Source organism: Melopsittacus undulatus, chromosome 4 (genome assembly GCF_012275295.1).
Source record: "Melopsittacus undulatus isolate bMelUnd1 chromosome 4, bMelUnd1.mat.Z, whole genome shotgun sequence".
Classification (NCBI taxonomy): domain Eukaryota; kingdom Metazoa; phylum Chordata; class Aves; order Psittaciformes; family Psittaculidae; genus Melopsittacus; species Melopsittacus undulatus.
The window spans coordinates 112,145,799-112,170,884 of NC_047530.1; the positions used below are offsets into that span (position 1 = coordinate 112,145,799).

The window sequence follows — 25,086 nt, forward strand, 5'->3', positions numbered from 1 at the left end:
GTGCCTCTGCATCCCTGTCCCAGCACTGCCCAGCTCTCATTATAGCAAACCAGGCAGCACTGGAGATTCTGGGTGTCCAACAGCATCCCCATCCCACAGCTTCCTCACCCTCAGCAGGGGCAGGAGCCCTGTTTGCCTGCTGGAGAGAGCAGCCACACTGAGGGGTAACCAGAGAACACGAATAACCCAAACCCAGCATGTAACTGATGCCCAAAGCACCTGAGTGAATGTATGATGGGATGATACCCTGTGAAATACCCAGTCAAAGCCCCAGTGAAGTCCTGCCTTTGCTCAAACCAGGGCAAATTCCCCACAGGAAAAACATGGGGGGGTCATTCCTAAAAGAGAGGACCCAAACCACTGGGGGTAACCCTGGTGGGGTTTGCACACTGAAACCATCTCCTCCCAGGGAAGGTGAACGTGCTCTCCAGTCCTCTCGACCTCCTCTAACACAAATCCCTCCTCCATCTCCTCATGCTCCCTCTTGTTTCCCTATGGCTGAACCACCTCTGCGGTGCATCCCCTGCACCATGAACAGCACTGAGAAGAGATTATTCAGATTTCTCCTTCATTATCAAATACAAACAAATTCTGATAAACAATACAGTCAACTGAACAAAACCCAAACCTCCCTTTTCCTTCAGCCTCCATTTTCATTCCTGACATCTTGCACACTTCCCAGTTAGATTTAATGAACAGAAAATGTTCTCTCCTTATTCCCTAAAGGAAAATGCTACTTTCCTACCTCCTGGGGAAAAAAACTGCTCAAAATCTGCTTCCTTTGGGTGAAGAAAGAGAAAGAGGAAGATAAAATGTTTCCTAAATTAGCATAATAGTATCCAGAAATATTCAACAAGCCATTATAATGGATATATATATCTCCATAGAATAGGCAATACGTATATCACACCACAACTGAACACTGGGAGTATAGAATTTGTTGCTGGAGGAGGAGCCAAGTCTTGTGCTCATGGTATGAATGGAGTGCCACTGGTTTGGAGCAGCTGCTCTAGTGGAAGGTGTCCCTGCCCATGGCAGGTGGTTGGAACTGGGTAAGCTTTAAAGTCCCTTCTGACTCAAGCTGCTCTGTGAGTCTCCCTATCCTTACTGGAAAAGCCATGAGAACACACCCTGGGTTATCCCTTCCACCTTCCATTACCTGACCACAGCCTCTTTCCAGAGCAAAAGATACCCATGGAGCTGTGGGGGGGGGAAATAAGTTGTGCATTTCCAGAATTCCATGGTTTCTCTCACCTTTTACCTCTCCTCAGCCCAGTGCTTTCCCAGGAGGTGTTCCTGGTGTCAGCTACAGTGCACTCACCCCAACACAGAACAGCACCTGTAGTGATGGCAACCACCGCAAACCATGCTGAGAGTGAATCCTGCCTGTCCCCTTCTGCCACCCCTCATGTGCTCCACCACCATCCACCCCCCGCTGCACGATTAGAAGCTTAACAAAGTGAGTTTGGAAAGAGGTAGATGCATGCTGTTGAACCAGATTGTGGCCCCATGCACTGAAGTTACTGCTTCTCCTACAATCAGAGACAACCACACGTCAATGGTGATGCTCAGGTTGAGTGGGTCTGCTCTTGATGGCACATCTGCCCTGCAGAAGAGCCCATCCCACCCAGTCCCGAGAAGTACATATGCCATCCAGCACCCTGCAACACAGCACCTGAGCCTGGTTTTGTAAGCAATGGGGATGTCCGGCTACCTGCTTGGGGTTTACACACAGCTCCTGCTCAGTGTGACTGGAGAGGAGCATGAATTCCCCCTCAGAGCAGGGTGATGAGCAGAGGCTGTACCCACCTCTGCACACACAGACCCCAGGGTGCTCTCCAAGTCCCTGCAGACCAAGGTTTAGAAGCTCTATGCAGCTCTGTATCTGCCCATGGGGCCATTTTAATAAGTGTGTAATTTACAATATTGAACAAAATATGGAATAAATACCACTTGTCACTATCCAGTGCTACAACTTCCCTTAAGCCTGTAATTACTTACAAAAGCCTCTTACTACTCTGCAGATCTCCCACAGATTTTTCCCTAAGTCAGTTCAGGCTGAATCTGAAGGCTGCCATCTGAGATGTGAATTGATTCCAACCTATTTATCCCTCCAGTCAGATCTATCCCTAGGAGGAGGAGAAGACAAAATACATGTGGCTGCCCCATCAAGGCCAGGTTGGACACAGGGGCTTGGAGCAGCTGCTCCAGTGGAAGGGGTCCCTGCCCGTGGAGCTGGAGGAGCTTTAAGGTCCCTTCCAACACAAACCAGTCTGGGATTCTGTGATTTCCAGCACTTCTCCAGCTGTGCAAACCTATGTCCTGCATGATAACAAACATGGAGCTGTGGGGATGAGATGTTGCCCACAGGTGTCAAACTAGCTTCGCATACTCCTTGTAAAGGGTTTGAGTTTGTATCTTTAAACATAAGCTGTTTTGTCATGTCTTTTGGGCAAGAAGTACTAAAAATGCATTAATGCCTTGTTCTATTAACAAAGAAACTATGGCAACACACACATAGTTGCCAAGAGAATTACTGAAACGAGGTTTAATAGTTAATAAGCAGCCAGATGATGTCAGACTCATCCATTAAGATCAGTTCATATCTGCCTATTAGAACTTAATGTCCCAGCAAGTTGGCTTGGCCAGGATTAAATAGTCTTCCTCTTAGCCCAATTACCACTAATAAAACCAATTTTGTAAAGAATAGGGTACTGTCATCCAAACCGTGGCCAGACCAGGCCTCTGCTCCATAGCACAACCATTGCCTCCCTTTGTTAAGGAGCAATTTTCTGGGTGTCAGAGATGTGAATCACAATGTAACGTCACGTGTGTTATGGGGATGGGAACAGAGCTCTTGCTCCCAGAACACCCCGTCCACCTGCAGCACAGGGGGGGAATCAGAGGCTTTGCTGCATCACTGTTTGTGCCAATGCACACTGGCACGGTGAGTCTGCCGCCCACTGCTATGGAAGACAAGAGGCAGCATATGCCTCACCATCAACTGAACCCAATGGCTTTGGTCAGCATCACCTCAAAACCAGTGGAAGGAATGTGGCACACATTAAACACTAAATAGCTGAAAAAATAGGAACAGGTTGGCAGTCAGTGAAAAGCACCACAGATCTGTGTCAGTGAATCACTGACTCCCTGGTACTGGGCTACTGGAATCGTGGCTACTGGAGTTTCAGAATCAGACGAGGTTTCTACCAAGAGAAGAGTTTTCCAAACACAGAAAGGGACGTCCTGGGCACTGGCTGTGGTTCACCTCCAGTCCCTCCCAAGCACCACAGTGTCAGGGCTCTGCTGTCAATGAAGCCCCCATCAGCTCCAGGCACAGCTTCTTTCCTTGCAGAGCCCTGACCAGTTTGTTCCAAGTCACTCATTGCTCTGCTGCTGCTGTCATCCCCGGAGACACCCCATCTGCACCAGCATCCCTCAGACAGCCTGACACCTCACTTCATCTCCGGCGTGCTCTATTCTTAGCAGCTCTCAGCTCACTGATCCTTTAAATCATCTTTGACCCACTCCATCTTCCACAGCTTGCTTTCAGCTTAGTCTCCAGTGCTGCTTCCCCTGAAATCAATCTTAAAACTGTCAGGACTTTCGGAGCAGTAAGAAAGAAAGATGGGACGTTACCTGCGGACAATGTCTGTCCCTGTCTTAATTACATCTGACTCTGCTCCCCTTGAGCTCAATGCAAAACCAAAGTCCTCTGGCAAAAAACTCCTCCACCTCTTAAAGCTTTTTTGTACCATCCATGGAATCACAGGATCACAGCATGGCTTGAAAGGGACCTTAAAGCACCTCCACTTCCATCCCCTGCCCCGGGCAGGGACCCCTTCCACTGGAGCAGCTGCTCCAAGCCCCTGTGTCCAACCTGGCCTTGAGCACTGCCAGGGATGGGGCAGCCACAGCTGCTCTGGGCACCCTGTGCCAGCGCCTCAGCACCCTCAGCACCACCTTTAGTCATGTCACAAGTCAGAAACCTCCATTCAGCATCTGAACTCCAGCCCAGACAACAGCAGCTCTGCAGCGTCAGAAGAGGAGATACTGGGGTAGAACAAGCACCAGATCCCCGACAGCCACTGGGATGAACCATCACCACCCAGGGCAGTGCAGGGAGCAGATCCCAGAGCCCAGGCAGCTCTGCCCCATTTTGACCAATTTCAGTGCATCCGGCAGCGATCCGGTAACGCTGGTAACTGGAAGAGAGCTGCAGAACCAGTGCCTCCTATGGGGGCTGGCTGAGAGGTGACCACGAGCCATGGTGGTGCAGCACAGACACCATATGCAGCTGTGCATTAGGCCATGTGGAATCCATCACCCCAGTGTGTGTGGGCAGTCCCAGTGTTCCGGGAACACCAAGTGCATGATTTCATGGAATTTCGCCTGCGTTAGCATCCACTCCATAAAGAAAAACAGCTTTAAAACCCTCAGCTCCTCATGTGAACAGCACAGGAGGGATACAGAAACGTTCTCTTCTCTATGAAGTGAACAGCTCAATAACACACAGCAGATGGGCCGTATTTGGATCCATCTTAGCTACAATATTCACATTTGGATACACAGCAGTGCAGCTGTCCATTGCCCCCACGCAGAGGGGCTGCTCATGCAACAAGCAGAAACCAGGCGGCTGTGGAAGGAGAGCAGAAGGTGACAGCACATCTTCAACATCAACAGGGTGAATGACAACAGCTTTGCAAGAGCCTCACCCCATTCCTGCATGTGGAAATCAAAACAGGGTCCTGCAAACCCTCCTGGAGCAAAGACACCATCTCCTGACAGCAGTGCCACTGGAGGGGGTACAACTGTTCACCTACCTACTGCTCAAAGAAAGGGCTGTCATTTAGGACAGGTTGCTTTTCCTGTGCATATCTTGCTGCATCAACCCACAACAGCGACAAAAATCAGCAATAATTGAGTTGCAACTCCATCTATTGTTGTTATTTATGATAAATTATGGATCACTCTACTGTGGACACTCAATACATTCAGAAGGCTGCTACATAAATACACTAACATTCCTAACTCCCTGACCCGATGCCCACATTAGTCAGTAACCAGAGTCCTGCATGACTCGAGCGAGGCCAGCAGCAGGCTGCACTTGGTGGATTTAGGTCCTGTTGGGAGTAGGCGTAGAAAGGAGCATAAATCTAAAGTAGGGATGAGATGACTCAGGCGAGACCGTTAGAATGAGGCAGGCGATAAAAATACCCACAAGACATAAGGCACATCTCCAAAACACTCCTTTGGTTCTAGAGCAGCCCGGCTGGGCCATCCCATGGCCTGCTGCATAACCAGACCCCACAGGGAGAGGGACCTGGAGCTGTTGGAGTGAGGCCAGAGGAGGCCATGGAGCTGCTGCGAGGGCTGGAGCAGCTCTGCTCTGGAGCCAGGCTGAGAGAGCTGGGCTGGGGCAGCCTGGACAAGAGAAGGCTCCTGAAGGGGAGACCTGAGAGCAGCTCCAGTGCCTAAAGGGGCTGCAGGGAACCTGGAGGAGCTGGAGCACTGGTGGGAGGAAGCACAGACCCACAGCCAGGATGGTGCCTTGGTCCCCCCAGGGAACCCACCCAGATCCATCAGCCTCAGCCGGGCTGGGAACAAGCTCATCCTGTGGCCGTCACTTCGTGCCCAGCAAAGGTGTGCAGAACACTAACAGCAATGTTCATCACTTACCAGGTTAAACCCCTCCAAGGAGAGGCTTCAGCTGCTGTCAGGTTTCAGCTCTGCAGCACAACATGCTGCTTTTATCTCATTATTTAACAAAGTGAATTGTTGCTTGGAACCTGGAGATTTGCCTCTTTGGGAAGTCAGGATCTTCTCTCTGCTATTGCCGTAAGTAATATTAAGTAAATGTAATTAAACACTCTGTGTAATTGGACAAGAATCCCTAGAAACCATTTCTCTCCCGAATCAGCTCCTGGAGAGGCTTCCTGATAAGATGCAGGGGAGAGAGTGGCCCTCACCAGGAACAGAGAGTTCCCAGAGCCCAGCCAGGGAACACGGGCTGCTCCCGACAGTGCTCCAGGGGTTCTGCAGTGGGGTCAGTGTCAGAGCTCCCTCGATCATGCAGGAGCCCCAGAGCATTGCCCAGAAATGAAATCACACCCTTAATTCATCCTCATCTCCATCACTGCCTGGGCTGTGTGAGGGGAAATGCAAAGTGCACCCCAGAGCTTTGGGAATCCCTGTTCTTCATTCAGTGTGTCAAGCACCGCACACCCAGTGATGTTTGACAGACCTGGATACTGTGATTCCCTGTTAACTCATTGTGAAATGCAAAGTCATTGCCAATTTACCACCACAAGACATGTTACAGCTGCTTTCTTATCAACACAATAGGCTCAGGCTTTCCATTACAAACAGATCCTTCAGGGACAAAAAGCGATCAGCAGGAAAATCAGGCGTTTTACTTGGTGCTATTCAGGATACCCACTGTTTTGAACAGAGAACTTACTCCAAGACTTAACTACTTATAGCATCCTACTATAGCAGCTGAAGGTTCTCACTCGAACTAAATGAGGACACAAAAGTGTTTTTGTCCCTTCCTTGTGTTTCAGTTTCCTTTGCTCACTTCTCAGAGGCTCACCCATCACTCCCAGTGACCACACAGCCTCTGCTGCTCCCTTGCAGGCCACAGCAGTTTGGGCACCCGGCTCTGGCTGACTTCAGCTGCAGGGAGGAGGCTGCAGCACAGCAGCGTATCCCTAATAACCATACCTCACATTAACAGAGCATCTTTGTTTACACCAAACCCACCACATAACATTCAGCAGTATATGAGGAAGATGAAGCGTAATTAAATCTGCATGGAACTGTCACAACAAACAAGCAGCATTCACTTTGCTCATTTGCTGATATAGATGTGCAGGGAAACAGGAGAATGAACGTGTTGGGTGGTGAATGGCAGCGGACGGAGCAAACCCCCCTCACCGAAGAGATTTCCTCCTGCCTGCTCTGTAATTAACATTCAGTAATGAGCAGGACCCAAGCGGCCTCAGCAGTGTCTCTGAATGGCTTCTCCCCATCGCCAAACACAGCATGGTTTAGGTACAGGCTGGTCCTGGCTGGGCCGGTGAGACCAAGGGTCCCCAGCACCAAAATCACCACTGGCGAGGCACCACTGCATGTACTGCACGTACTGCACATACTGCATACACAGCACCCACAGCACCCACTGCACCCATGCACACACTGGACGCACACAGACAACAAGAACCACGGGGGATTTGTGCCTGTCACCCCTTTTGGGGCACACTGACCCTGTAATGCCACCTAAGGCGACCCAGACCACAAAGGCTGGACACAAACAGGCTGTGGGTTTGAGGTTGGTCTCTGTGCTGGTGGGAGAGCTTCATTGCCAGAGGCACTAACAGAGAGGGATGAGGTTAAAACAAAACTAAGTCTAAAAGCAGCAGAAGCTGCAGAACCAGGTACGGTTTTCCCACTCAGTACACTTCCTCCCCCCATTCATTTCCCAGTGCACGGTCCCACTGTGCACCCAGTGACACCCCTTATCCTCCCAGTGCCGAGTGTGGAGAGCAGAAATCCAGCACAGAGTACAGCCCAGCCTGGGGTTCCAAATCCAGCTCAGCGGGTGCTTCCTCCACAGGCTAACGGGTCCCTTCCTCATGGACCCCATCTCCCCAGTCAAACCAGCTGCCTGCAACACCCGGTACTCACACACTGACAGAGGCCAACTGTAACCAAGGGGCACTGGAGACCAAGGACAAGCCCCCATGGCCAGAAGAGGCTCATCCTGCAGAGCATCACTGCAGGACGGTGCCAGCACCACCCAGCAAACACCTCTGTGTGACCAGAGCAAACAGTGAAGAGCTCATCTGCAGGTTGGTGCATCCCAGTATCCAGCACCATCCTCGGAAGCACTCATAGGAAGGAGCTCAGGTATGTGGGACATAGACTTGACAATCCTGCAGCTGCTCTGCTCGAGCTCACAGCTACCACATGCTGCTGTACCAAGACCTACTTTCACGATACACCCCGTGCTAGATGTGCTGTGTGTTAGTACACAGGGAACTTGCAAGCACTGGGGCTTCCTAAACAGGCTTAAAAAACAACCCTGGGGAATGGAGCTGCCGCATGTGGCAGGATAGGGAATCTGATCTTGGATCCATCACAGCAACCATAACCACACTCCCAGCAGCTCCACTTGAGGAACAAGCTGAGAGGTATCTGAGGAGATGCTGTTCACATGGTTATGTCCATATCCTAGGGAGGAGAATTACTTTCCTTTTTCCAAATGTACCTGTACCTCCAGGTCAGTTATGGAAGCTGTGAATGCCCCATCCCTGGCAGTGCTCAAGGCCAGGTTGGACACAGGGGCTTGGAGCAGCTGCTCCAGTGGAAGAGGTCCCTGCCCGTGGCAGGGGTTGGAGCTGGAGGAGCTTTAAGGTCCCTTCCAACCCAAACCAGGCTGGGATTCTGTATTTATGGCAGCATAAGTCATTACTTCCATGTGATGATTACTCTTGACTGCAGTTACAGATATGACCTTTTCCATGTCCAGTGAGAAGGGTATTGCTGGTGGCAGAGAAGAGGCAGGAGACAGCTCTGGGCATTGCAGTGCCTGTATCCGCATTGTCCCAAGGCAATGCTGTAAACCATGCACGTGGACTGACAACAGCCTGGACATTAATGAAGCCTCCTTTGTGAATGCCAACTCGGCTCTGCCGTGAGATCTGCTGTCTGCTCCTGGGAAGGCAGCAGCCCCACAGCCATCCCATCTCTTACTGCAGACACCACTTGCTGCTCTGCTCCCCTTCTGGTTTGTCCAAAACTAGTGAAAATGTCTGGATTTTGCTTAAATCCGTGCAGGGGAGCCCTGCCTGCAGTGCCAAAAGCCACATGTATATGGAATTCCAGGCTTGAGTAATGAGCCATCCAAAGAGCACCAAGCTGGATGGGGACGGCCGCACCAGGCCCGCTCCCCACATCCCTCCCTGCCATAAATGCCAGTTTATTCTCGCTATTCTTTATGCCCTGTGACATTAGCAGAGTAAATTTAGAAACAACAGACTCTTTATATAGCAACAGCCAACCTGTGGAAAGCAGTGCCCGGAGACTGCAGAACAGATCCTCCACTCTTGGTTCTTAGGGCTGTCAGGTTGTATTACCACTGCCAGGCTGACGAGCAAAGGCAGCAATAGGGACACTCACTCCTGTCAGGATGTGTGCTGAAGGGCAGGAGCTGCTCCTGCCCGGCCAGCCTGGGCTGCTCTGTTACTCCGGTAGCTCCTGGTACAGCCACACATGCAGATGGGTGTCTGGGTGGCTCAGAGACCTGATTCTGAGCAGGAACTGTGTGGAAAGTGAAGGAGTGGTGCTATCTGGTTAAGGAAAATGAGAACAAATATGTTTCCATGGATTCTTAAGGGATGGGAAGGGTTGTGGTGGAGCTCTGATGAATGGAGAGAGAAAGCCCTGCTCCCAACACTGACCAGCAAGGAGCAGGGGCTGACACGAGGCTCCTGCCCTCAGCTCTGAGCATCCCCAACACCACACACAGCAGTGGTGGGTCCACACCAGACCTCCCCGTTGCTATGGAAATACAGCTAATAATGAGCAGCAAGAGTAATAGTGGAGATGCACCAGTTGCTAACGTGGAATCCAGTGCACTGCACTGCAACAACATCCCAACTCCTCACACACAACCACACAAGTGTGTCTTAGGGCAATGGAGCCATTCTGGAGGAAGGGAAAAACCTGATGCTTTGTGTTCAAAGGTCAGGGAAACAGCTTACAGGAACATTCCAAGCAGACAGGCCATCGCTAATCCCTTGGAAAGGCCTTGACACCATACTTGGGAGATTTAAAACATTCATTAATAGGAACATTTGCAATATTAATAATGAACAATGCTCTTCCAAGAAAGTGAGCCACATTCAGTCCAGCAGCTGTGGATAACTGAAGTCCTCAGACCTGGCATGTTCTTTGTGTACCTACAGCAAGCAACAAAGGCTGCTCAAAGCAGAAAAGGAGCCACCTCCTCCTTGTTTAACTCCATGTTTTATGCAGGAGCAAACGCTGAGGCATTGTGAACAGTCAGGCTCACAGCAGCAACTGCTGTGCAGCTGATCACACACAGGCAGGAAAAGTCCCTGTATTTAGGGGATCAATCCCTATTTGCAAGGTGGAAGCTGATCCCCTGGAAGTCCTGTGCCAGGTGCACCTGGGCTGGACACAGAGCAGAGGATTCCCAGTGTCCCTGCAGAGCACCCCAGGGATTCATGCACATGGACCATCACCTGGCATGGAGCACTGCACTTGGAGCAGGCAAGAGCTGTGTCCCCATGGAGCCAACTGCATCCCAACAGCAGCTACTTCTTGTGCTCCTTCACATCTATTGAACGGCAGCTTCCGTCCTGCAGGAACCATCTCCCTGCAGGAACCATCTCCCTGCTCAGGTCTCTCCCATTCCACTGTGCTTACCCTGACACAGCTACAGGAGCACAGTTGTGCTGGTGGCTCTGCAGCCACTCTGCAGGGCTTTCATCCAGCACCAGCTCATCCTCCCACCCCTTTACTACACTCAGTGAGGGCACCAAGCACTGGTTTCGGGTGAGAACAAGACACACTTGAGCATTACCATTGTTATTTACATTACAAGTGAGCCTTTAAGAGGTCTGAGACTGAAAAAATAGGTCTTTTGGGGAACAAACTTCATTATTCAGCACCATGCCTTCTACCATGTATGTCTCCTGGTTATCACTGCTTTTCCCCTGTAACTCCAGGAACATTCTGGCTTCCTGTGGGGTCCATGCGTAACAGCCTGAGACAAGAACTCTTTGTAACTACAAGTCCAGAGGAACGTTTTCTACAATCAGCTGCTTCTGGTTGTGCATCAAAAGAGGTTTTTACTACTTGCCACACCAGCAAACTCATTGTGGGACATGAAAGAGAGCCTTGTTCCTCCTGCTATTCCACTGTGGCTGGTGGCAACTGTTGGAACACAGGGAAGATAAAGCCCAAAAAGCTGCTCATGCACAGCCAGGTCAGTCAGTCTGCTCTTCTACCACAGTGGGGTTATGAGCACAAACCATCCAGCTTCTACATGAGACAAGCAGACAGGACCCAGCAGCAGCTCAGTTACAGCTACACTTCAGTCATTGCTCATCATCCGCAGTGTCCAAGAGGCATTTCGGCTGCCAGAGCTGCAGTGGAGGAGACACTTAGGAATGAAAGGCAGTTTTCTTGCTGTTTAACACACATAAAGCACTGCTGCATATACCCCAGTTGCAGTGTTTAAGGGGGTCTCTGCTACAGCACTCCATTCCCATTGGGTACCATCAAGAAAACTGAAAAGGAAGAACCTCCTGAGAAGGGCTGGGTGGTCATGGCCAGCTGGATTCACCTCCTGGCTACTGGATAGACAGCACCATGGAAATACAGCTGCTGTCTGGTTTGGCTGGTGGTTTATTTTAACAGGTAATGACAGTCCTGAAACCAGCCATGAATCCCCCCACAGCAGGAATCTGCTTCACAGGAGGGTCACCTCAATGCAAGAGATGCCATAGATGCCACATCTGTGGCCGCACAGAGCACACACAACAACAGATACCCTCAGGGCATGGGGGTCCAAAGGAGCATCCTCAACAGACAGCACTAAAAGAGGGTACGCACTGATCTGCAGCAGCATAAAGCCTCCTCTCCTCCAGCAGGCAGCACTTACCTCGCTGTTTAAAAGCCCATGAGTCCCCTATTTACTGGCATGGGGATGCGCGCGGTGTCTGCATGTGTGTACATCACACTTGGAGTTCATTTCCACGTTCCCAGCTGAGGCAGCTTCCCCGCGACAGCCCTGTCAACACTGCCATGATGGCTTGAAAACAAACTGGATCCGCTTCCCAAGAGCAGCCACCGGTGGGTTTGCTCCAGGACGCTATTTCAGGCGCACGGTCCTATCTTTGTCCCGGCGGCTCGTGAGCAGCCGACGCGCTCCCAAAATACCTTCCTCTGGGATCAATGGATGTTCCTCCTCAGAGCTTCCGCAGCATTTTAATCATAGGAACATAGAATCCCAGCCTGGTTTGGGCTGAAGGGACCTCAAAGCTCCCCCAGCTCCAACCCCTGCCACGGGCAGGGACCCCTTCCACTGGAGCAGCTGCTCCAAGCCCCTGTGTCCAACCTGGCCTTGAGTACTGCCAGGGATGGGACAGCCACAGCTTCTCCGGGCAAGCTGAGCTCCCTGGTGTCCCTGTGCCTGCCGGTGTCCCCATGGTTCTGAGCTCTGCCACATGTCAGGCACTGGGTGATGGAAGGGGCTTGGTTTCATGAAGAAAGGAAAATGAAGACCAAGGCAGTATAAATGAGTGGCTGTTGGTCACACAGGTTTGCCATGGACATAAATCTGGTAAGGGAAGAGCCACCAGAGATTCACAGACACCTGAAGAACTTTGTGCCAAGCAAGGCTTGGCCCCAGGCAGGAGCAGTGATCCCCGCGGTGCCCCCTGTTCCTTATTATGGAGGTGTCAGAAGGGATGTACCCCATGGACAGACCCCATTGACACACACGAGCATGCCGAGCACCATGGGGAATGCTCCTACCCATCCTGAACCCGCTGGAGTGCTCCATGGATCATAGGATCATGGAACAGTGAGGGTTGGAATGACCATAACAACTGGAGAGCAGACCCGAGCCCGCAGGGGGGGTCAGGCAGGATTAAGCCACCAAGTGTTGTGGCCGCCCTGCTGCCTGCTTGCACCCACACTGGTTTCCCCATGGCTTCAAGGACTCCCACAGCAAGAGAGAGGAGAGCCAGCAAAGGGAAATCCCCATGGCAGGGAAGAGGAGGATGAGGCCTCTGGGGAGAGGAGGAGGTGAGGAGGGGACACCCTTGGAGATGCTGAAGCAAGTACATGGAAAAATACAAACCATGACAGAGACTGTAACGTCCCAAGTGGCACCAAGGGGCCAACAGGGACTGAACTGTGTGTGCTGATGCTACTCCGCACTTTGATAAACAGAAGCAATTTGCTCTAGTTAACAGAAACCTGCCATTTTAGAGCTAATTTCACACACAGATCTTTCTATCAGAAAGCCATGTAGAAAAATACACCACATGCTGAAAATACTCATTAATCAATGGCTGAGTTCACCTCAGACCTGCTTGTTTTGACACCTGCCTGCAGCTTTGCTGCAGTTTTCCTGCTGTGGCATTTAATGGGCAATAAAAACCAATTTAACACAATGAAGAGTGAATGTAAGTGCCCCCCAGCCCCTGCACCCGCCACCACCAGGCACCACACCAGCACTGAGCCCTTCGCTGGCACTGGTTTACAAGCTGTCAGTACCACAGATCCCCGTTACAGTGCTGTCCTCACAGTAACTGATCACTGAAAGCAGGGTCCAGACTCACAGTGGGTCTACAGCCTGAATTAGCCACAGCCAAAAGATGGAGAGCCATGACCAGACAGGGCTGGAGCAGCTCTGCTCTGGAGCTAGGCTGGGAGAGCTGAGCTGGGGCAGCCTGGACAAGAGAAGGGGAGACCTGAGAGCAGCTCCAGTGCCTAAAGGGGCTGCAGGAAAGCTGGAGAGGGGCTGGGGACAAGGGATGTAGGGACAGGCCAAGGGGAATGGCTTGAACCTGCCAGAACAGGGGAGACTGAGCTGAGCTCTGAGGCAGAAGCTGTTCCCTGTGAGGGTGCTGAGGCGCTGGCACAGGGTGCCCAGAGAAGCTGTGGCTGCCCCATCCCTGGCAGTGCTCAAGGCCAGGTTGGACACAGGGGCTTGGAGCAGCTGCTCCAGTGGAAGGTGTTGGAGCTGGAGGAGCTTTGAGGTCCCTTCTAACCCAAACCATTCTATTCCTCTATGATGTCTGAGCAGAGCAGCACACCACCACCATCAGCACCCTGCTGTGAGCCTCTCTTTGCCCGTCAGCTCCATCCAGAAGCTCTGTCTGTGTCTCCTGTCCAGCTGTGCCTGAGCCTCAGGACTTTCCAGCTACTCCCCTGTACCAGCACCAAGCAGTACTTGTGCTGCAGGGCCAAGCCAGGCACACACACATGGGGGAGGAAGCCCCAGCCAATGCCTGCTCCCCGCTCCCTGCTCTGGCTGCTCCATCCCCATCGGTTCCCTCTGCAGGGGTTCATTCCTCCAGCAGTGCTGTGTGGGGAGCTCAGAGCACTGTCTGAGCCCATAGCAACAGCTCAGCCCCACGCCGGCTCCCCGGTAGTGCCTGCTGCTGGTTAAAGGTGCAGCCAAGTATGAAAGGGAATGAGCACATCAAGGTCAGGCCCTGCAGGCACTGGAGCCACCATCCAGTCTGATCGAGCAGGAATGACGTGGGAGATCCCAGACCTTATGGAGACACAGGACAGCACCGGCTGGAGTGTGTCATCCCTGCACCACGGACCTGCCAAGTGCGCTCTGTGCTGGAGCAGTCACGAATCGATGGCAGGTCAGGGTTTGAGCAAGCCTAGAATCAGGTTTGAATATGAAATTATAGGGACTGCTTGAACGCGTATGAATGATTCATGTGATTACCACATGCAGCATCAAGCCTTTAAAGTGCAAATTATTTGGGACCAAGCCTTAGCCTTATTTTCCATGAGGCATAAACCACCCCCTCCAACAGTGCAAACAATCCAAGTCCAACATATATCATTTTCTGTGCTTCCCCCTTTCTGGGCTTGCCTGCCAGAGTCCATTAAGACTGGGGAACCTGTAAAGCATAAAGCAAGTGTGCAGTATGTGGCTTTCCCAGGGATTATATGGCACTTGTTTTACAAGGTAATTTAAAAAGGGTCTTTCACAAGAGATGTAATAACCTTCTGACAACAAAACCACACTGACTCATGGAGGTAATGATGTGTGCAGCCACCATCAGGGCAGCCACAGCAAGAGATTTACCTGCTGATGGCTGTGCCTCCATGGCTGGGGAGGGAGGGCTGCAACCAGCACATCCCACCGCACCACAGCCACGGATGTGCATCCAACCACACCACAGCCACAGACGCACATCCAACCACACCACAGCCACGGATGCACATCCAACCACACCACAGCCACAGATGCACATCCAACCACACCACAGCCACGGATGCACATCCAACCACAGCCACAGCCACAGATGCACATCCAACCACACCACAGCCACAGATGCACATCCAACCACACCACAGCCATGTGTTGCACTCAAGCAGGTTTCACTTCCCTGGCAGCACTCTGTGTGTACCTGCAGTACGCAGTGATGGGGAGGGTCTCACTCACCACTCATGTGCCATCCAGTGCCTCAGGAGGGGGTTTCTGTACTTCAGATAGCACAGAAGTGGCAGCACCAATGAAAAGCCATTTCCAAAGCAAAGGAAAACACATTTGAGCCACCATGCAGAGACTCCTGAGCTGTGTGCAGGCACCTGCTGCTGCCCATGCGGTCAGTGGGAAACAGACCTGGCCAGATCCTGACTGACCCCACGGTCCTGGCTGATTAACTGACATCTGAGGCAGGGACTTTCCAACTCAGTTTGCTCTGTTTTAACCACTGTAATTAGCATTCATTGCAGCACCTCTGGTTTACCTAATCCTTGTGCAGAGCTGCGTGCTCAGAGGAACATGGGCTTCAGCCCAAGCCCTTCCAAGCCCCTTCCTTCCAACCCTTGCCAGTATACTCAGGCACTAGACCTAAAACCACATGGGGATTCTTCAAGTGACCCCAAAAGGGGACCCAAGTAAGTACTTCTCCACGTGCCCTTATCCTGAATACCCACCTGTACACCAGCAACATTAAATGCCAGTGCTAGGAAGTGTCTTAGCTGTTAAGTTCTGAAATACTGTGACAGTTTCTTTCCAATGGAAGTTTCTACCCAATTACTATGGAGTTTTCCTGTTCCCCTCTGTCCCATCATCCCAGGTATCTGATACACACAGCAGCTGCCTCTCAATCCACAGGCCACAGCTCTTAGCCAGAATCTGCAGCAGTGATGCCAGCTTTAGCTCGCTGTGAATGTGGGTTAGTTGGGTGGGTGCTGGAGGGTGAAGGTGTTTTCTGGTCAGGGAGTTAACCCAAAATGCAGACAGGACTTTTCCTGAGCAAAGGCAGGTGTATTTTCCCTTGTACAGGCCATGTGGAAACACGGGACCCAAAGCAATGTGCTGGTATCACAGAGCTATGCTGCCTCATCTATCCTCATTGCTCTACTCCACTCCAGAGATACTCAGTGCAAGTTCTCCAGTGCTCCAACACGTTGTAACCAGTGTGTTACCCCTGTATGCAGTCCCCTGCATCCTTAGTCAGCTAGGCTGTAAGGAAAGGAAAACCCTGGACAATCAGGTAACTTTCTGCACTGGAAGAGCCTTTTGCAGGTGAACCTGAGAGCACCATCAGCCTCAGGAGCCCCCAGCTCTCGGCTGGTGCCACTGGAAGCAAATCAGTGCGGTTTCTGGTACAGCAACTAAAACTGTCAGCTCCCTGAGCTGTCAGCACGGCTGTAACAGGTTACATTGCTAAGTTAATCACACAGCATGGCCAGCGGTCAGCCTGGTGCCCACAGCCAAAGCAGCCAGCACTCAATTCAGAGCACCCCTCGGTGCCTGCAGCCCTTTGCTGGGCCCAGGGGGTGGAAAAGACCCTGAGCCACGGGCTCACTGTGAATTAGCACATCACCATTGACTCGCTGGCACCGCTCCGAGCGCCTGTTCCAACACACCAACAGCACTTTCAATTTTCCATAACTGTCACCTAAAGCAATTTAATTCCTGAGGCACAGTGGGAGGGGGAAGAGGACACTGACATTTATCTTCCCTTGTTAGGAGAAGCACTCACGAGCTATCCCGCTTCTCTCAACTTCGGGAGATGAATGTCAAACCAAAGGCTGCCCATCGCTGCTGCACTCCCATCTACACACAGCACACTCAGCACTGTGGGCTCAGTGGTGTGTAACCCCTGCCCTCCCATCGCTCCTGCACTGTGCCCCATGCTCCTTCTCTACAACTTGGAGACTTGTCACAGAATCCCAGCCTGGTGTGGGTTGGAAGGGACCTCAAAGCTCCTCCAGCTCCAACCCCTGCCACGGGCAGGGACCCCTTCCACTGGAGCAGCTGCTCCAAGCCCCTGTGTCCAACCTGGCCTTGAGCACTGCCAGGGATGGGGCAGCCACAGCTTCTCTGGGCACCCTGTGCCAGCGCCTCAGCACCCTCACAGGGAACAGCTTCTGCCTCAGAGCTCAGCTCAGTCTCCCCTGTTCTGGCAGGTTCAAGCCATTCCCCTTGGCCTGATCTCTCTCTAGAGCTCCCATGTATGCACCTTGCTCGTACCCCACTCCTGTGCTGGCAGCACCTCCACTGCACACCAGGCAGATGTGGGTATGGAGCTTCCTGGGGGGAAGAGGCCAAGTGAGAGGAGAGCAGAGGAGCCTGCACAGCCCCACGCAGCCCCACGCAGCCCCGCAGCTCCACCACAGAGCCCATTTACACCTCTGTTAATGGTGAACTTGTAAATGGAAAACAGCAACATGAAAACCCCACAAGGGCTGGAAAGAACAAGGGAATGCTGGAACCATGGAATTACCAGTGCTTATGCAGACTCCTTGCTATGAAAGGAGGTTTGGTTTTGTAAACAGCTGTAAATGAGAAGATTTAAATACATGTTCTCAAGCTGGCACAAGTGGAGTACAAACAAGGTCTTAGGCGAGCGATAGAAGCTACTTTCCATAACTGCAATTCTCAGTGTTCAAAGGAGAGGGACATGTTGTCCCCCTTCACCAGCATGATCCAGAGCAGTTTGTCCCACATTTCTTACAGCACTACTGAGAACAGAGCTCCAGCATGGCGAGTGACAGCAGGTTATCGATGATTTCTGAAGGATACATGGAGCCAGCATCACCAGTGCTACCCATGACACCCCTCACATCCATGCTGTGCAGTCTGAGCTCTCTGGGTTTAACCTGCTCCTGCATTACACAGCACACTGAGAAGCTCTACACGTGGACAAGTTTTCAATGCTCAGACTGGGCCAGGAGCATCACATGTGCTGGGGCCGTGCACAGCAAGAGCCTGCACCTTGGGCAGAGCACCCATAAAGAGCCACGGGTGCAGGGGAAGGCAGATGCAAAGCAACCCCAAAGCAGCGCTGACCACACTAAACACAGTGGTTCTGACACCTCCTTGTGAGTCCCACTCCCTCCTCCCCCCTCACTTACTTACTGCCACTTGGATAACAGAGAAAGGCTTTTTTCTCTTGTTTTTAAATAACAGGGACAGGCATCTGTGCTCCCAGCCCACAGGAGCCTGGCTGGGAAGAGTCTGCCTCATGTTCTGATCAGTGATTGTTTAGTAAGTGATGTGCAGAGCATGGGGGCTGAACACCTCTGTGTGCAGCGGTACACAGACAGTGTTTGGGATCTGATAACCACCTCACTGCGCGTTATCCCACAGCTTTCCAATCAAAAGGAACAGTTCCTTCAAACCGGTGCTGGCAGCGCCAGGCTGGAACCCCTGCTCAGCCGAGGTGGTGAGCACAGTGCCCACAGCACAGGGACCATGCTGCAGGGCAGCACCAGCACTGGACTGTGCTGGCTGCCCAACACAAGGTTTAGGACACTCAGCACCTTCGGAGGGGGACAGAAACCCTTCCTGTGTCACCCCCTCCTGCCCCGGGTCTGTGTCACCCCCTCCTGCCCCGGGTCTGTGTCACCCCTCCTGCCCCAGGTCTGTGTCACCCCTCCTGCCCCGGGTCTGTGTCACCCCTCCTGCCCCGGGGTCTGTGTCACCCCTCCTGCCCCAGGTCTGTGTCACCCCTCCTGCCCCGGGTCTGTGTCACCCCTCCTGCCCCGGGTCTGTGTCACCCTCTCTTGCCCCGGGTCTGTGTCACCCCCTCCTGCCCCGGGTCTGTGTCACCCCTCCTGTCCCGGGTCTGTGTCACCCCTCCTGCCCCGGGGCTGTGTCACCCTCTCCTGCCCCGGGTCTGTGTCACCCCTCCTGCCCCGGGTCTGTGTTACCCCTTCTGCCCCGGGTCTGTGTCACCCCTCCTGTCCCGGGGTCTGTGTCACCCCTCCTGCCCCGGGGTCTGTGTCACCCCTCTTGTCCCGGGGTCTGTGTCACCCCTTCTGCCCCGGGTCTGTGTCACCCCTCCTGCCCCAGGTCTGTGTCACCCTCTCCTGCCCCGGGGCTGTGTCACCCTCTCCTGCCCCGGGGCTGTGTCACCCCTCCTGCCCCGGGTCTGTGTCACCCCTCCTGTCCCGGGGTCTGTGTCACCCCTCCTGTCCCGGGGTCTGTGTCACCCCTCCTGCCCCGGGGCTGTGTCACCCCTCCTGTCCCGGGGTCTGTGTCACCCCTCCTGTCCCGGGGTCTGTGTCACCCCTCCTGCCCCGGGTCTGTGTCACCCCTCCTGTCCCGGGGTCTGTGTCACCCCTCCAGCCCCGGTTCTTTGTCACCCCTCCTGCCCCGGGGTCTGTGTCACCCCTCCTGCCCCGGGTCTGTGTCACCCCTCCTGCCCCGGGGTCTGTGTCACCCCTCCAGCCCCGGTTCTGTGTCACCCCTCCTGCCCCGGGTCTGTGTCACCCCTCCTGCCCGCACACCACTTGCAGTGGATCAGGGATTATTTTAAGCACATTTCCCCAGGTTCTGCAGCTTCTCACCCGTTTCCATGGGGACGGGCGCTGTGTGCTGCTGCCGGGGCTCTCCAGCCTCCCGTGGGCCCTGCGAGGGTGAGGATGAGGAGGAGGCAGAGCCAGGACTGTCCCCCCAGTGATGCCCAGGCTGCAGGAGGCCCTGGGCCCAGTACATCCAGACAGAGCCACACAATCCCAGCCTGGTTTGGGTTGGAAGGGACCTTAAAGCTCCTCCAGCTCCAGCCCCTGCAGCAACAGGGATACCTTCCACTGCCCGGCCAGCACAGCATCCCAAAGACACGTATTGGTTTTCTTGCTTTGCCACAAAACCCTGGTTTTACACAACAGCATTTCTCAGCATGGAAGCCCCCAGCAGGGATCAGAGTGCCTCTTCTATTATACCCACATCAGCCAACACCACAGGCCACAGGGCAGACTGACCACCCTGCTGGATTGTGCCCCATGGCCAATGAAACCAGCATGGCCCCAAGCAAGGAGAGAGCACACATCCACCCCATGGCTCCAAAACCCTGCGTCCCCCAGGATGGGAAGACTTTGCCCCACTCATCCCCTGCCCTTGCAGCTCCTCAAACCAGTCTGGTGCCTTTTCCAGTATGAGCTCACCATCGAATTTCCAATGGAGATTGTTCCCTAGGAGGGGAGGCAAAGCCACCCATGGTCACTTCACCTGACCCCAAGGTGGTCCAAGGGATGGGCAGTGGGTGAGGAAAGGCTGAGGGAGCTGGGACTGTTCAGCTGGAGCAGAGAAGGCTCAGGGAGACCTCAGCACCAGGTGCCAGGAGTTAAAGCATGGCTACAGAGAAGACATCCCTTTGTAGAAGGATTCCCATAGGAAAGGTGATGGGCACAGGTTACTCCTGGGGAGATTCCCACTGGACACAAGAGGAGAGTTTTTCCCCAGAAGAACAAACAGCCACTGGAATAACCTCCCCAGGGAAGTGGTGACTCCCCAGCACTGGACACTGCTCAGGGTTGGCTGGACAGGGGCTGGGACAGCCAGTCCAGGTCATGCTGTGCCTGCAAAGGTTGGAGCAGATGATGCCCAAGGTCCCTTCAACCTGGGATTCATGATCCTATGAATAAATGATGCTGGTTCACTGGGGCCTGTGGGCTGTAAAACTGGGAGCTTGCTTTCAAAACCTGATGCTGATGCAATGAGAACACACCTGACCCCCTTGCAAAGAGCCACCCACCTGGCAGGGGCAGGTAGGGGATGGGTAACAGAGGGATGCAGACAAAACACTGATCACGACACAAGCAGCGGGGCTGCAGCACTGAAACCTTGGGAACTGTCTGGGAACTTCCTTCAGCATCAGGAACGGGGCAGGAAGCCCTGGGAGCACTCACCTGGGTGTGAGCAGAGGAAGGAACCCTCAGCAGAAGGCACAGATGGCTTTACATACTGCCATGGGTGTTTACATACACTTCTCAGTAAGCAGCTTGGATTCAGAAGCCACAACCAAAACGCACGCTTGGAATTCTCTTTAGCTTGAATTTCCTCCTATCACTGCATATAAAGAGACATCAGGCTCTGGTTTTCCCCCTCTCTCACATAACGCAACTGTGGGCAATGCTCATAGCACCAAGTGTGCCTTCTATTTCCTATCACTCAGCCCTGGTTCCAAGTCCTAGCAACTCTGCTAAACTTTGTGGGTTAACATTCGGGTTGAAACTCCCCCATTGGCTTCACAATGAGGAGTTGTTCCCACTTAGCATAAAAACAGAAGCACAAATGAACTGCAGGGGTGTCCGTAAGGCTTCCCAGAGAGGTAACGGGAAACACTTCCTGTCCAGATGAAAATCAAGCCCCAGGATCACTGAGCTGAGACATCACAATGCCCTGAGCCTACTATGGAGGGAGGATGGTCCTCAGCAGTAAAGAGTGGGCACCTGACTGGGCCTTGTTTGGTGATGGTGGACAAATGCACTGACCACGCAAGAATCCCAGAACCCCAAACCGGTTTGTGTTGGAAGGGACCTCAAAGCTCCTCCAGCTCCAACCCCTGCCATGGGCAGGGACCCCTTCCACTGGAGCAGCTGCTCCAAGCCCCTGTGTCCAACCTGGCCTTGAGCACTGCCAGGGATGGGGCAGCCACAGCTTCTCTGGGCACCCTGTGCCAGCGCCTCAGCACCCTCACAGGGAACAGCTTCTGCCTCACAGCTCAGCTCAGTCTCCCCTGTTCTGGCAGGTTCAAGCCATTCCCCTTGGCCTGTCCCTACAGGCCCTTGTCCCAAGCCCCTCTCCAGCTTTCTGAGGGTGAATACTGCACCTGGGTTTACTACTCACCAGAATAAATGTTAACCTTCTACTTCCACACACCCTGTCATAATTAACAGCATTAACCACTGGATTTCGACAGTCAGGCTCATTTTTGTACATCCATCAGTTGCAACCACCCATGGGTAAGATTACACACACTAACCTCTCCTTTCCCCCTTTTTGTTTTTATCTATTTCATGTTAAATTGCCATCACTAGTAATTCTTCCACATTATGTCACACACAAAACCAAAGTCCTAACTGGCTTCTCTATATAAGTTATCAGAATGCCTTAAGAGATCTCCATAGCAACCTTGCCGTGACAGTAAATAGGAGTTCACCAGAACAACACAGTAATTGCTCCGAGCACACACTATCAAGCCACGACAAAAAGCAGGCAATATTAAGTAAGTAAAGTCCTAATAAGTCTGCACAATTGCAGAAACTGCTTGAAAAGACCTTATGGGATGTTACCAGGTTTTGCTCAGTGATCATCCACCTGCAGAGCTCCATTTCCCTGTCCTGGCTGTATTCAGGCTCAGTTCATATAATGGTTTATGCTGAAAGGGACCTTAAAGCCCCTCCAGCTCCAACCCCTGCCACGGGCAGGGACCCCTTCCACTGGAGCAGCTGCTCCAAGCCCCTGTGTCCAACCTGGCCTTGAGCACTGCCAGGGATGGGGCAGCCACAGCTTCTCTGGGCACCCTGTGCCAGCGCCTCAGCACCCTCACAGGGAACAGCTTTTGCCTCAGAGCTCAGCTCAGTCTCCCCTGTTCTGGCAGGTTCAAGCCATTCCCCTTGGCCTGTCCCTACATCCCTTGTCCCAAGCCCCTCTCCAGGTTCCCTGCAGCCCCTTTAGGCACTGGAGCTGCTCTCAGGTCTCCCCTTCTCTTGTCCAGGCTGCCCCAGCCCAGCTCTCTCAGCCTGGCTCCAGAGCAGAGCTGACTTCAGAACAAAGTGATCTCTGACTTATGCAGTGAAACCTCCAACTGAAGCATTTTCACTGCTCACTCCCTGTTCTGCTGACCCAGCACATCACACCCCAGGTGAAACATTCTCCACTTGGAGCACAAAATCACGGTCGCTCTGACCGGCACTGCACACACACATCAGTCACCCCGACCCAACCCCACCACCCCAGTGCTGTTCTAAGGGGTGTTTCTCTGTACCTTGTAGTAGAGGACACAAGGGCTAACAGTGCAGTATTAGAGTCTGAACTGCAGTTAACACCTGGCGATACCGACTTGCTGCTTCTCTAGGGAAAGCAGCCCCGGTTTCACACCCCTTCATCAGCACACGCTCGGGTTTGGCCGCCCTCACCACGGGGACGCTGTCAGACACAGGACCCACGGAAACGGGAACAGCCACAGCCTCGAAGACCGAGATTAACGCACAGAACTCCAAGTTTATCCAGGGCAAACCCCCTCACCCTGAGCACCAGCGTTCCAGCCAGAGCTCAGTGGGTGCCCCAGGGCCAGCACAGCATGCTCTGTATGCTGGGATAGCTCCCGGCGGTCCAGCACCCCATCCATCACTCCCGAGGCTTCCCGCACCCACAGTCCAAGCTCCCCTCCTCTGCTGCTCTGAAACAGCATCCCTGCAGCCGAGGAGTGTCGTGCAACAGTGGCATTTCATGGTGTATCTCTACAACAAAGCCGAGGCAGCCCTCCCGCAGTGACACGCAGTGTTTGGAGCTCAGACCAGCTGTGCTTGATGCTTCTGTGTTAAAAACACAGATTTCCCTGCACAGATGGAAACTTCACTGCTAAACCGACCCCTCTCTGCCCGCTCCCCCGTTACCGGGTTCTCAACACCGGCTGCCGGGGCTCCGCTCCCTGCTCCCCACGGGCAAACCCGCACCGGGACAGGACCCACGGACCTCGGGCTCCTATTGCGCTCCTGGGACCCACCGAGCCGAGGGGAACGGGGCTCAACAGGTCCGGGACTGGGCATACGGGAATGGGCTCAGCATCCTGGGTATGGGCACCCTGGGACACCCAGCAACCGGATAGAGCACCCTGAGCAACATGGGGCATCCCGGAGCTGGGTATACGATCCGGACAGAGATGGGCAAGCCGGGGCATCCCGGAGGTTAGCATGCCGGGGCACGGCTCTCCATCCCGGGGCTCGCCATCCCACAGAAGTGCTCGCCATCCGGGAGCAGGGCTCGCCATCCCGGAGCGGAGCTCGCCATCCCGGAGCGGAGCTCGCCATCCCGGAGCGGAGCTCGCCATCCCGGAGCAGTGCTCGCCATGCCAGAGCAGGGCTCTCCACCCCGGACCCGTGCTCGCCACCCCGGACCCGTGCTCGCCACCCCGGACCCGTGCTCGCCATCCCGGAGCGGGGCTCGCCACCCCGGACCCGTGCTCGCCACCCCGCAGCAGTGCTCGCCATGCGGGCCCGCACTCACCGTCCTCCCGCTCGTCAAACACCGGTCTCTTGGAGGACGAGGCGCTCGCTCCCATCCTCTTCCTCCACTTGCCCCAGTGGAACATCGGGCCCGAAGCGGCTTTCATGCCCTGCGCTCCGCAGCCCTCAGCCGCCCGCACCCATGGCAGCGCCGCCGCCTCCCGTGCGCTGCCCGTGGGGCCGGGGGGGCGGCGGGGGACGGGGGCGGGAGCGGGGCGGGGCCGGTCGGCCCCGCCCCGCTCCCGCCCCCGGCCCCCGCCGCCCCCCCCGGCCCCGAGAGCAGCGCACGGAACGGGAGCTCGGGTGCGGGTGAGCGCCCGTATGGACATGGGCAGAGCACCGAGTGCCGGGATGCTGTACACATGAGAGGGGATCCTGCCCCTCTGCTGTGCTCTGGAACCCCCTGCAGCCCTGATCCAGCAGCACAAGAGGGACCTGGAGCTGATGGAGCGAGACCAGAGGAGGCCATGGAGCTGCTGCGAGGGCAGGAGCAGCTCTGCTCTGGAGCCAGGCTGGGAGAGCTGGGCTGGGGCAGCCTGGACAAGAGAAGGGGAGACCTGAGAGCAGCTCCAGTGCCTAAAGGGGCTGCAGAAAAGCTGGAGAGGGGATTGGGACAAGGGCCTGTAGGGACAGGCCAAGGGGAATGGCTTGAACCTGCCAGAACAGGGGAGACTGAGCTGAGCTCTGAGGCAGAAGCTGTTCCCTGTGAGGGTGCTGAGGCGCTGGCACAGGGTGCCCAGAGAAGCTGTGGCTGCCCCATCCCTGGCAGTGCTCAAGGCCAGGTTGGACACAGGGGCTTGGAGCAGCTGCTCCAGTGGAAGGGGTCCC

The 25,086-nt window shown here is 54.0% G+C and overlaps 1 protein-coding gene across 5 annotated transcripts in view; it reads right to left on the bottom strand.

Moving 5' to 3' along the window:
* The window catches only part of STK32C (serine/threonine kinase 32C), a 74,414-nt gene extending 49,987 nt beyond the window's left edge, over positions 1 to 24,427 (bottom strand). For 4 of the 5 annotated variants that reach the window (XM_034062639.1, XM_034062638.1, XM_034062637.1 and 1 more), the window contains exon 1: positions 24,260 to 24,427. In XM_034062639.1, the coding sequence (XP_033918530.1) occupies positions 24,260 to 24,365 (106 nt within the window). In that variant the 5' untranslated portion in view covers positions 24,366 to 24,427. The remainder of the gene's footprint in view (positions 1 to 24,259) is intronic. The other variant, XM_034062640.1, reaches the window with a different exon arrangement.
* Between the last annotated feature and the right edge of the window lie 659 nt (positions 24,428 to 25,086).